The following is a 12,930-nucleotide window of genomic DNA, read 5'->3' on the forward strand; positions in this document are numbered from 1 at the left end:
TATCTAGTACGAGCTCCTTTTAAGATGGCTTCCTCTTATCCCTGAGAGCAGAGAAACTTGTGAGCCGAAGGAGGTCTGTTTCCTGCTAGAGAATCTTCAGTTGGATTTGTCTGATATTTCCTCATGGTTAGATTCACTTTTGACAGGAATACCACAGAAGCAAGTTGTGCCCTTTTCAGCCTTCCCTGGAGTCACAAACCAGCTTTTAAAAATGAAAAGAATTTTTTTTAATTTGTGGTAAAATACACATAACAAAATTTACCATCTTAACCATTTTTAAGTGTATACTTTATCAGCATTAAGCCCATTCCCGTTGCTGCGTAACCAACCTCCAGAACTCTTCGTCTTGCAAAAGTGAAACTGTATCGTTTAGATCACTACTCCCCCTCGAAATGTTTTTTGTTTTGTTTTCTTTGTTGTTTTTTTCCCATGCTGTTGTGATCCTTTTCTTCCTTAACTCTTGTTCATTTTTGAAGACCTAGCTTTAGTCCCACACTTTTATTGAAGCTTCTCTGACTACTGTAGGATGGAAAACTTAGGTTCTTGGGCTGGTCTAATAATTAAATCGATATAAGACACATGAACAGGAGCAAAACAAATTTTGTATGTACAGGAGCCTCATAAAAATATTAGACTCCCTGGGGACGCCTGGGTGGCTCAGTTGGTTAAGCGACTGCCTTTGGCTCAGGTCATGATCCTGGAGTCCCGGAATTGAGTCCCGCATCAGGCTTCCTGCTCAGCGGGGAGTCTGCTTCTCCCTCTGACCCTCTTCCCTCTTGTGCTCTCTATCTCTCATTCTCTCTCTCTCAAATTAAAAAAAAAAAAAATCTTAAAAAAAAATATATTAGACTCCCTGACAGGTAATTGAGGCTTATATTGCCATCCTGAGCTGAGGAGAGAGGGGGTAGAGGTCTGGGGCTTTAAAGGGGAGGAAGATAATTCATAGGAAGATGGGAAGAGCAAATGTTTGCCATGCCATGTAGAGATAAAAAGTTATCTCTGGTAATAGTTCTCTTCCTGGTATAGGCCCCCTGTCTAAATTCTTTCAGGCAGTTAAGGGGGATAAAACAAAAAAAAAGCTTTTCCTGAGTCTGCCCAGTCTTAACTGCCTTTAGCTCAAAACAATCCACGTGCCAAAGTGACACTTTTGGGGGTGCTGTATTCCGCTCCCCCTCACTGCTGTAGCCCAGGTGATCTGTACTGCTGGGTTCTCTTGTATAATTAAGAATTTAATCAAGTTTCTTTAGGTAGATTATACACTTCCTGAAAGTGTGAGTGTTGAACACTTTTTCTATATAATTTCTTCTCTCTTGTTTCTAGAATGCTCTTCCTTAAAGTCTCATTTATTCTATATAGTGCAACTCAGACGCCACCGTGTTGGCATATCCCTTCTGGACTCCCTGTCCTCAGATGAGTTTTTTCCCTTCAGTTAGAATTGATTGTGATGTCATTGCTGCTCCTGGTTTGTTTACATACCCATTCTAAGGCATGTCTGAGTTTGAGTTCTCTTCAGATGTGTAACACTTTGTCTCTTCTATTAGACTCTGAACATATTTAGGAAAGAGGTTGTATTTTGTCCATCATTTGTATCCTCAGGGCCCAGTACAGGGAATTGCACTTTGTCAGTGTTTAATGAGAGCATGGACATCATCTGTTTTGTAGATTGCTATTTCCTTAGGTGCCAGTGCCTGTAGGAGCCCTAAATAATTGTTGAATGAATTGAATGAGTAATCTGAATTGAATTGGCTCTCTTGTCCATAGGTGCTGTTAAAGTGCTAAATTTGTGTTTGATTTAGATAACAACAACAAAAAAAGAAATAATGGTCACTTCCAGTAGAATGAGTCAGAGGTTTGGTATAATAATTTGAAGGTGGCTTTTTTGAAAGGTGGCCTAAGAACTTGAGTTGGAGTCAGATTAATCAACAGACTGGCAGGCCCCTTGAATAAATAAAATATAAAACTTTAAATCTTCATACACAATAATATCTTTTATGAGTTTTTTTCCTACCCCTTTAATCTATACGTTTAACGTTCTTACCCATAAAACATACTAATTTTCACACTGTTTTCTGTTGATTAGGTGGATTTTATTTTGTTAGGTGGTGATCTTTTTCATGAAAATAAGCCCTCAAGAAAAACATTACATACCTGCCTTGAGTTATTAAGAAAATACTGCATGGGTGATCGTCCTGTACAGTTTGAAATTCTCAGCGATCAGTCAGTCAACTTTGGTTTTAGTAAGTAAGTATATTTAAATGCTTAAGTGAACGTTTCCTTGTGTATAATATTTTCTGTAAAAGACAAACACGTTTTAACAGCCATTTCACCTTCACTAAAAGCTATTTTCATAGTAAGCATAATTCTTTGAATTTTCCGTACATCATTGTGTTAGTTTATATTTTCCAAATTGTGGGACTGAGTATCTTCTCAAATTTTTATTGTACATTTTGGTATCTTCTCCTGTTCATATCCTTTACCCATTTAAAAAATTAGGATTTTTTTTCTTTTCCTGTTGAATTTGCAGAGGTTGTTTATATATTCTAGAGACTAAACTTTTTTTTAAGATTTTATTTATTTATTTGACAGAAAGAGACACAGCAGCAACACAAGCAATGGGGAGTGGGAGAGGGAGAAGCAGGCTTCCCGCAGAGCAGGGAGCCCGATGTGGGGCTCGATATCAGGACCCTGGGATCATGACCTGAGCTGAAGGCAGACGTTTAACGACTGAGCCACCCAGGCGTCGGAGACTAAATGTTTGTTAAGCATGTATTTCTTTTTTCTAGTCAGTGGATTGTCTTTTGACTTTTTTATGGAGACTTTTCTTGACAAATACTTAATTTTAGTCAGATATATCATTTTTTTCTCCTTAAGATTTGTACTTTGGGGACTGACTGACGATATCCACCTAGAACCCCATGTCTTAAAGATAGTCCAATGTTTTTTCTTAAACATTGTACAGGATACCACACTGCATGTAGTTGAAGTGTTCTCTCAGTCTCCTTACACTATGCCAGTTTTTCTGTGTTTTCTTACCTTTCATTTTCCTGATAATTTTTTGAGGTATACTGGTCAGCTATTTTATAGACTGTCCCTCAATTTGGGTTTTTCTCATGATTAGACCAGGATTGTGGGTTTTCAGGAAAAAATATTCCACAGAGGTGAAGTGCCCTTCTCATTGCATATTGGGAGTACATGCTGTCAACGTGGCTTATTATTGGCGAGGATAACCTTGATCTCTTGATTAAGGTGGTGTCTGCCAGGGTTCTCTGCTGTCAAGTTAGAATTTTTCCCTTTCCATACGCTGTTCATTAGAAGTGAGTTGCTAAGTGCAGCCCACACTCAGAGGGATTTAAGTTCCACTTCCTAGAGAGAGGAAGGAGTGTCACAGGATATGGGCGTATTGAAACTACCATAGTCATTAGTAAGTATTTTGAGGGAGCTATTTTGAGGCTGTACACCGTTCTGTATTTCCTTAAAGTTTGTCCACTAATTTTAACATTCATCAGTGGTTCTTGCCTATAGCAGTTATTAACTGTGGTGTTTTAATGGGGTTTTTCTGTTTCCCACATTTTTGCTACATTTATTAATTAGAATTCTTCTGTAAGGAAGATCTGTCCCTTTTCCCGCATTTGTTAATTTATTTACTCAGTTGTCTTTCAGTAGGAACTTATTTAATTGTTTACATCAGTATGAACCCATTTTTTCCTTTGGATTATAATTTAATACTATTGTAATCTTATTTTGTTGCTCAAATGATTTGTTCTAGGTTTAGCCATTGGGTGCTTTTTCAGATTGATTCCTGTCTGCTTTTGATATACCCTCATCTTTCCCCCACTCCCTCTTACTTTTTAGCACTAGAAGATGCTCCAGGCTAATTTTTTATTTTCCCTTTCATAGTTTTAGACCCATCCATTTCTTTAAGGAGCCCTGATTCCTATGGAGAATGGTATTTGAAAGCCCAAATCTAGATGCTGGGCTTGCACATTGCTATTACCTTGCCACTGCTTCTAGGCTCTCTCAGTGCCTAGAGTTAAGAAATACATGTATATGTACTAACCCATGAAAACAGACCTATCTATTTATTTCTTAAAATAAGTTCATGTTGGGAGGTAAATTTTTAAGGGATTTTTGTTTGTAAGAAAACGGCTATATTTACCTTTACTCTGGATTGATAGTTTCGCTGAATATAGAATTGGATTTTAAAAGATTCCTGTAATTTTTAACATATAGCCTTGTTTTTAGGAATTCTGATCAGTATCTTTACCTGTATTCTAATCAGATCTAGAACTTTAGTGTTTTCTTCTTTCTTTCATCTTTTTATTTTTCTTTTAAGATTATATTTATTTATTTGACAGAGAGAGACATAGCGAGAGAGGGAACACAAGCAGGGGGAGTGGGAGAGGGAGAAGCAGGCTCTCTGATGCGGGCTCAATCCCAGGACCCTGGGATCATGACCTGAGCCGAAGGCAGATGCTTAACAACTGAGCCACCCAGGTGCCGCTCTTTCATCTTATTTTTAAACTGCATGCTATGGGTGCCTGGGTGGCTCAGTTGGTTGAGCGACTGCCTTCGGCTCCGGTCATGATCCTGGAGTCCCGGGATCGAGTCCCGCATCGGGCTCCCTGCTCAGCAGGGAGTCTGCTTCTCCCTCTGACCTTCCTCCCTCTCATGCTCTCTCTCTCTACCATTCTCTCTCTCTCTCAATAAATAAATAAAAATCTTAACAAAAAAATAAATAAAAATAAACTGCATGCTATTTTTAAACTGCTCCACCCGCCTTTGCAAACCTGTTTACCTATTTCTTTGCTCACTGTTGTTGCTTCTTGTATTTCATTTTTTCCTCTGAATTCCGTTTCCTTCTTTCTGAAGTACAATTTTCAGTAGTTTTTTCATTGACTGTCAGTGAGTAGTAAACTCTCATTTTTTGTTGCTGTTGGGAAGTCTGCTATTACTTTAGTTGCTGGAAGAGCAGTATAACATAGTGATTAAAAGCATGATTCTGGTACAAGACCATCTGATTTCAAGTCCTGGCTTTGCTCTACCTTACTTTTATAATTGTAAAATGGGAAAACAATAGTGGTGATCTTACAGAATTGTTGTGAGAAGTAGTTGAATTAATAAGAAAATTGCTTAGACTAGTAACTGACAAAAAGAAAACACTCACTTGTAACTATTAAGTTTTCTCATTGTCCTTAGCATTTAGCAGTCTTACTATGACATTTAGCTGTGGATTTAGTTCTAATTGTTCTGCTTGGCTATCATGCATTTCAATTTTTTTTTCCAGCAATTTTAGGAAATTCTTATCCATTACATTTTCAAACATTGTTTCCTATTCTTTCTCTTTTTGAATATTATTTATATGTCTTAATCTTTTTGTTACATTGTCCATTACTTTATCTCTTTGTGCTGTATGCTGAATAATTCCCCCTTCTAGTTTACTAGTTCATATAGAAAAATAGACAAGAGAAAAGATAGAGAAACTGAAAGAAAAGACTGATAAGTAATGACTAGCCCCATTAGATATGAAAGTGTATTATACCACATTGAGAAGAGGAAGGATGAAAATTATATGGTCATCTCAGTAGATGCAGAAAAAGCATTTGACAAAATTCAACATCCTTTTATGATAAAAACTCCCCCAACAAAGTGGGCATAGAGGGAACATACAAAAGCCACATATGACAAGCCCACAGCTAACATACCCAGTGGTGAAAAGCTGAAAGCTTTTCTTCTAAGATGGGGAGCAAGACAAGATTCCCACTCTCACCCCTCCTATTCAGTATCATATTAGAAGTCTTAGCCTGAGTGGTGAGGCAAGAAAAAGAAATAAAAGGCATCCAAATCAGAAAGGAAGAAGTAAAATCATCTCTGTTTGCAGATGACAATATTATATATAGAAAACCTGAAAGACTTCATCAGAAAACTGTTAGAACTAATAAAAGAATTCAGTAAAGCTACAGGGTACAAAATCAGTATACAAAAACCAATTGCATTTCTGTATACTAACAATGAATTAGCAGAAAGAGAAATTAAGAAAAAGAATAAGAAAAAAAGAGTAAAATATTTAGGAATACATTTAATCAAGGAGGTGAAAGGTCTGTATACTGAAAGGTATGACATTGGTGAAATAAAGTAAAGACAAAAAATGGAAAGATATTCTGTGCTTGTAGATCAGAAGAATTAATATTGTTAACCTGTTTTTATTACCCAAAGCGATCTAGATTCAATGCAATCTCTATCAAAATTCTAATGGTATTTTTCATAGAAGTAGAACAAACAATCGTAAAATTTGTGGGGAACCACAAAAGGCCCCAAATATCCAAAACAGTCTTAAGAAAGATAAAGGTGGGGAGGCATCACCCTTGCTGATTTCAAACTGTATTACAAAGCTATAGTAATCAAAACAATGTGGTATTGGCATAAAAACAGACATATAGGTCATTACAACAGATTAAAGAGCACAGAACCCATGCATATTTGGTCAATTAATTCATGACAAAGGAGCCAAGACTACAATGAGGAAAGAACAGTCTCTCAATAAATGGTATTGGGAAAACTGGACAGCCACATACAAAAGAATGAGGCTGCTCCCTCTCTTATACCATACACAGAAATCAACTCAAAATGGATTAAAGACTTGAGTGTGAGACCTGAAACCATAAAACTCCTAGGAGAAAGCATGGAGAGTAAGCTCCTTGACATCATTCTTGGCAGTGATTTTTTGGATTTGACAGCAAAAGGAAAAATAAACAAGTGGGACTACATCAAATTAAAAGGCTTCTGCACAATCAAGGAAACCAACAGAATGAAAAGGCAACCTATGGAATGGAAGAAAAGAATAAAGTCATATATCTGATAAGGGGTTAACATCCAAAATATGTAAAGAAGTTATATAACTCAATAGAAAAAAAAAAACAAAATCCAATCCAATTAAAAACAAGCAAAGGAACCAAATAGACATTTTTCTAAAGAAGATCTACAAATGACCAACAGGTATATGAAAAGTTACTCAAAATCACTAGTCGTCTGGGAAATGCAAATCAAATCCACAATGAGATATCACCTCACACCTGTTAGAATGCCTAAAATCAAAAAGATAAGAGAGAACCGGTATTGAGGAGAACGTGGAGAAAAGGGAACCCTTGTGCACTGTCGGTGGGAATGTAAATTGACTAAGCCGCAATGGAAAGCAGTATAGTGGATCCTCAAAAAATTAAAAATAGAACTACTATATGATCAAACAGTCCTCTTCTGGATATGTATCCACAAGAAATGCAGACAGGATCTTGAAGAGGTAATCTCCATTTCTGTGTTCATTGTGGCATTAATTCACAGTAGCCAAGATATGGAAACAACCTAAGGGCCTGTCAATGGATGAAGGGATAAAGATGGATTAAGATGATGTGGCATGTATATATGAATATGAACATGAAATATTATTCATGTATGAGAAAGATGGACATCTTGCCATTTGTAACATGGATGGACCTTGAGGGCATTACGCTGTGAAATAAGTCAAAGAAAAGTACCGTGTAACATCACTTAACGTATGGAATCTAACAAAGCTGAACTCAGAAACAGACTAGAATGGTCAACGGGGCCAGGACTTGAGGGAAAAGGGGAGATGTTGATCAAAGAGTATAAACTTTCAGTTACAAGATGAGTAAGTTCCGAGAATCTAATGTACAACATAGTGATTGTAGTTGATGATATTTTATTTTATACTTGAAAGTTGCTAAGAGTAGATTTCAAATATTCTTGTCACAAAAAGGAAACAGTAATTTTGTGACACGATTCAAGTGTTAGCTTGTAGTGGTGATTTTGCAGTATATGTGTTTTAAATAACATTGTATACCTTAAAGTTACACGTTGTTCTATGTCAATTATTTCATGGTAAAACTGGAAAAAATACAGTGCTACAGTAATTAAAAATGTGATATGATGCATGACTTGATAGGCAGATAAATGAAAGAGTATAGAGCTTCCAGAAATAGCCTCAACACATGTAGGAATTTAGTGTTTGGAGAAGGTGGTGTTTCATATCTCCAGGAGAAACATGGATTATTCAATAAATGTATTAGAAGAAACTATTAGACATTTTTTAAAAAATTTAGATGTGGGAAAGGCTTTTCTGTGTATGATACAAACTGAGAAGCCATAAAAGTAATACTGATGTTTGTCTTTGTAAAAGTAAATTTGTGCATGGCAAAAACTGCCTGAAACAAAATGAAAAGTCAAGAGTTCAACTAGGAAGAATATTTCCAACTCATTGCAAATTAAAGTCCAATTTCCCCAATAGATAAATAGCTGTTTCAAATCAATTTTAAAAATCCTAGAGTTAATAAAAACGTAGGTAAAGAATACGGATATAGTTCACAGAAAAAGTGGCATTTAAATATAAGAATATGAAAAATACAAAATAGAATTCATTCATAAGAAAGATACAAACTTAAGCTCTACTGAGATATTTTTCTCCTGTCAGATTGGCATAGATCCGTGATTTTCAATTCTGGGTGCACATTGTAGTTACCTAGAAATATTAAAAAAGATACTAATAACAGTCTCCAGGTCAAATACTCTCTGAGTGTGTCATCGGCATTGTTACTTCTTAAAAGATTCCTAGATGATTCTAACATGCTGCTAGGGTTTAGAACCACGGACGTAAATTTAAAAGCTTGGTGGCTTACTATGTTGATAGAATAAAGGGAAAAAGTTGTCTCTCATGCATTGCTGTTATATGTAAATCTGTCCAACCTCTATGGAGGGAAATTGGCAGTATTTTCAAATTTACAAATGCATGCTTATCCTTTGACCTAATTCCCTTCTAGATATTTTCTTATACTTGCACAAGGGCAACTTTGTACAAGATTACCCACTGTAGCATTATTTGTAAAGCAAAAAAACTAGAAATATTCTAAATGTCCATGGGTTAGGTAACTACTTAAACACATTATGATAGCCCATTCAATTGAAGTACTGTCCCGCCAAAGAAAGCACAAGGAAGCTCTTTATGTGGTGATATAGAATGGTTTCTAAAACATGAAATAAAAAGCAGGGTACAGAAATCTGTATTGTGCTACCATTTGTGTAAGAAGGAAGGAGATGCATTTATTTGCTAATAAAGGTATAGGACATTATTGCAGAGATACACTAGAAGTTCTAAATTGCATTTGCCTCTGAGAAGAGGAGCTGGATGACTAGGGGCAGAAGTGGGTGGGAGACTTGTAAATTGCACAAGTAGTAAGTGATAGAGCTGGAATTTTGAATCTTGGATTCCAAAGTGGATGTGTTTCCTTCCCTCCTTCTCCTACAAGTAACTATATACAAAGGCTTTCAAAATTCTTAAGGCCTCTTTACTTTCCATTAGTCAGGTATAACTCTCTTTGATACAATTCACAAATACTGTATATTGCAGTGTTTTCTTTAAAGTGTAGTACTTTGAGATACTTCAAACTTGAATTGAAATGAATTGTTGCCGGTCATTTTATTTCTTTAAAGCTCCAAACTAGTGGTCGTCTGCCTACTTATATCATCCAGTTAGCCCATAATTGCATTAATTTTTTTAGAGGAGGATATTGGGGAAAACAGCTTTTGTCTTTTATACAAACATTAATTTTTTTTTTTTTAAGGTTTCCGTGGGTGAACTACCAAGATGACAATCTCAACATTTCGATTCCAGTGTTTAGTATTCATGGCAATCATGATGATCCCACAGGGGTAATTATTGGGTTCTTACAGTTTGTTGTCACTTTAGTTTGCGGAAAGCATTCTTGTTCTTCCCAGAAATTTTTAGTCAAATTGAGTCAGAAAGTCAAGTTGACTTTGTACATTCATATAAGCTTTTATACTGCTTTTTAGATAATTTTCTAAAATCTGGATTAATAATTGGTGTGTGAGGTATGCTTTTATTTCATTAGTGCTGAGGTTGACAATAAGTAACCAGGAGTAGGAATGAATACCTAACATTTGTATAAAGCTTTATAGTTTACCTGGTGTTTTTGTGTCTCTTATCTCAAAATCTTACCTGTAGGAAATGATTTCTCATCAAAAGTTTTAAATCTAAATTAGATCATCTTATTGCCTGTTTGATGGGGAAGCAAAAATAGAGGTCCTGCACTTAAAATATCTTTTTGTTTTATCTGATCATTAATACCATAAATCATTAGTTGCCTAGTTTTTTTTTCCCCCATGACTTAAGAGGTCTGCTTAATATTACAAAGCACTTAATTCAGGGCTGGTTTTTATTAATTACTTATTTAAAAAAAATTTTTAAAGATTTTTTTATTTATTTTTTAACAGAGAGAGAGACAGAGAGGGAACACAAGCAGGGAGAGTGGGAGAGGGAGAAGCAGGCTTCCCACCGAACAGGGAGCCCGATGTGGGACTCGATCCCAGGACCCTGGGATCATGATCTGAGCCGAAGGCAGATGCTTAACGACTGAGCCACCCAGGCGCCCTAATTTATTTATTTTTTAATGCTGGTCTTGAACTCATGCCTCTGAGATCGAGACCTGAGCTGAGATCAAGAGTGGGACATTAACCAACTGAGGCACCCAGGTGCCCCTGGTTTTTATTTTTGGTGGCCAAGACATCATAAGTATTTTTTTTTTTTAAAGATTTTATTTATTTATTTGGGGGAGAGAGAGAGCGAGTTGAGTATGAGCAGGAGGAGGAGCAGAGGGAGAAGCAGACTCCCCACTGAGCAGGGAGCCTGACGCGGGGCTCAATCCCAGGACCCCAGGATCATGACCTGAGCCAAAGGCAGATGCTTAACCGACTGAGCCACCTAGGCACCTCACATCCTAAGTTTTGATGAAATGTTAACTTTATATTTAACACGTGGTTCTAGTTGCAGTAGGTCATTTGTAATTGAAGAAAGGTAGCAAGTACTTACACTATCGTAATTTTGTTTTGAGAAGGCACTATCTTAATCTATGTTTTAGTTAGTATATGGGATATACTTTAATAGGTAATGTGATATGTAGATTACTTCTTTTTAGTTATACATTAATATTCTTTGAAAATATTTTGCATAGGCAGACGCACTCTGCGCCCTGGATATTTTAAGTTGTGCTGGATTTGTAAATCACTTTGGACGTTCAGCGTCTGTGGAGAAGATAGACATTAGTCCAGTTTTGCTCCAAAAAGGAAGCACAAAAATTGCTCTATATGGCTTAGGTAAGATGATTTTATTTTACTGTTTATGTCAATAAATAGTTGCTTAAGCAACAACTGAAATCAAATTCTGGAATTAACTTTGTTGCTGTATGGAAAAAAGTGAGGCCATTCTAATTATTCCTGATGCGTGACTATAAAAAGTGATAGGTTTTGGTTGAAATTTTTTATATTTAATAAGGACCACTACATCTTTTAATAGCAGTTTTGGTTAAAAAAAATTGCTTTAGTTTCTGTTGTTGATTTTTTTCTTTCTTTTAGACTCAGATATAGAATCCTGAATGTTAGAATTATAGAGTAATTTGAAAAGCTGCATTTTGGTATCTTGGAAGTCTTTGAAATGTCTGAAGCTTTGCTGTCCAATACAATAACTACCAGCTTCATATAGATACTGAGCACTTAAATGTGGCTGGTCTGAATTTAGATACGCTGTAAATATAAAATCACAGGAGATTTCAAAGACTTAGAAAAAAATGTAAAATACCTTATTAATATATTAGCTTAAATTAATTTCACCTGTTTCTTTTTACTTGTTTTAATATGGTTATTAGAAAATTTAAAATTACATATTTGGCCTGTGTTAGAGGCTCACATTGTATTTTTGTTAGACATTGCTAGCTCAGAGCTGTCATCTGTAATGCTTAGAATATTTGCTTTATCAACTTGGCTATCTTCAATTTATTTAGTGTCCAGTAGGTGAAAACCTATTTGCTAGGCTTGATTCCATATGAACAAAAAATCAAAGAATATTTTATTTAGAGTGCATTCAAAGTCTGTTGAGTCTTCCTTGGATTAAGTTCAGCTTGATACTTTGTTTTATGAATGCTATGGCTTTGCTGTTTTTATTGTGTATAATTATAAAAATTATATTTCTGGGTGCCTGGGTGGCTCAGTTGGTTAAACAACTGCCTTCGGCTCAGGTCATGATCCTGGAGTCCCTGGATCGAGTCCCGCATCAGGCTCCCTGCTCAGCGGGGAGTCTGCTTCTCCCTCTGAGCCTCCCGCTTCTCGTGTTCTCTCTCTCATTCTCTCTCTCTCAAATAAATAAATAAAATCCTTAAAAAAATTTAAAAAAATAATAAAAATTGTATTCCTTGTTAAATCATGAACCCTGAGAGAAATTAGGAAAAATTTCACACTGTAGCCTTAACATAGTTTTTATATTTTTGAGTGATTTTAATATAATAGAAGCTTAGGAGACTTTATTTACTTCATTCAAGTTTCTGTGTGTATATGTGTGTATATTTTATTTTTAAGATTTTATTTATTTACTTGCCCAGTTGAGAAAGAGCACAAGCAGGGGGAGCAGGAGAGGGAGACGCAGGCTCCCCGCTGAGCAGGGAAGCTGACTGGGCACTCCATCCCAGGACCCTGAGATCATGACCTGAGCCAAAGGCAGACACTTAACCGACTGAGCCACCCAGGAGCCCCTCTTTGTATATGTTTTTAAAAGAATAATTATGATGGGTGGTTTACTTAACCCTAGGGAACTTTTACAGTCTTTGTCCAGTTTTCATGATTTCTTTCTTTTTTTTTTTAAGATTATTTATTTATTTATTTGAGAGTGAGAAAGAGCACAAGTGGGGTGAGGGTCAGAGAGAGAAGCAGACTCCCCGCTGAGCAGGGAGCCCAATGTGGGACTTGACCCCGGGACTCTGGGATCATGACCTGAGCCGAAGGCAGACGCTTAATGACTGAGCCACCCAGGCACCCTCATGATTTCTAAAAAGTAGAAAAGCATCATGGTTATCTATA

At 36.3% G+C, this 12,930-nt stretch overlaps 1 protein-coding gene across 4 annotated transcripts in view; it reads left to right on the top strand.

The window, feature by feature from the left end:
• MRE11 (MRE11 homolog, double strand break repair nuclease) overlaps positions 1-12,930 on the top strand; it is a 78,105-nt gene that overhangs the window by 4,796 nt on the left and 60,379 nt on the right. For all 4 annotated transcript variants that reach the window (XM_025893520.2, XM_073887150.1, XM_025893521.2 and 1 more), the window contains 3 exons: positions 2,081-2,241; positions 9,630-9,717; positions 11,037-11,178. In XM_025893520.2, coding sequence (XP_025749305.1) covers positions 2,081-2,241; positions 9,630-9,717; positions 11,037-11,178 — 391 coding nt within the window. The remainder of the gene's footprint in view (positions 1-2,080; positions 2,242-9,629; positions 9,718-11,036; positions 11,179-12,930) is intronic.

Source organism: Callorhinus ursinus, unplaced genomic scaffold, assembly GCF_003265705.2.
Source record: "Callorhinus ursinus isolate GAN/ISIS: 27379988/994484 unplaced genomic scaffold, GSC_fseal_2.0 scaffold76, whole genome shotgun sequence".
Classification (NCBI taxonomy): domain Eukaryota; kingdom Metazoa; phylum Chordata; class Mammalia; order Carnivora; family Otariidae; genus Callorhinus; species Callorhinus ursinus.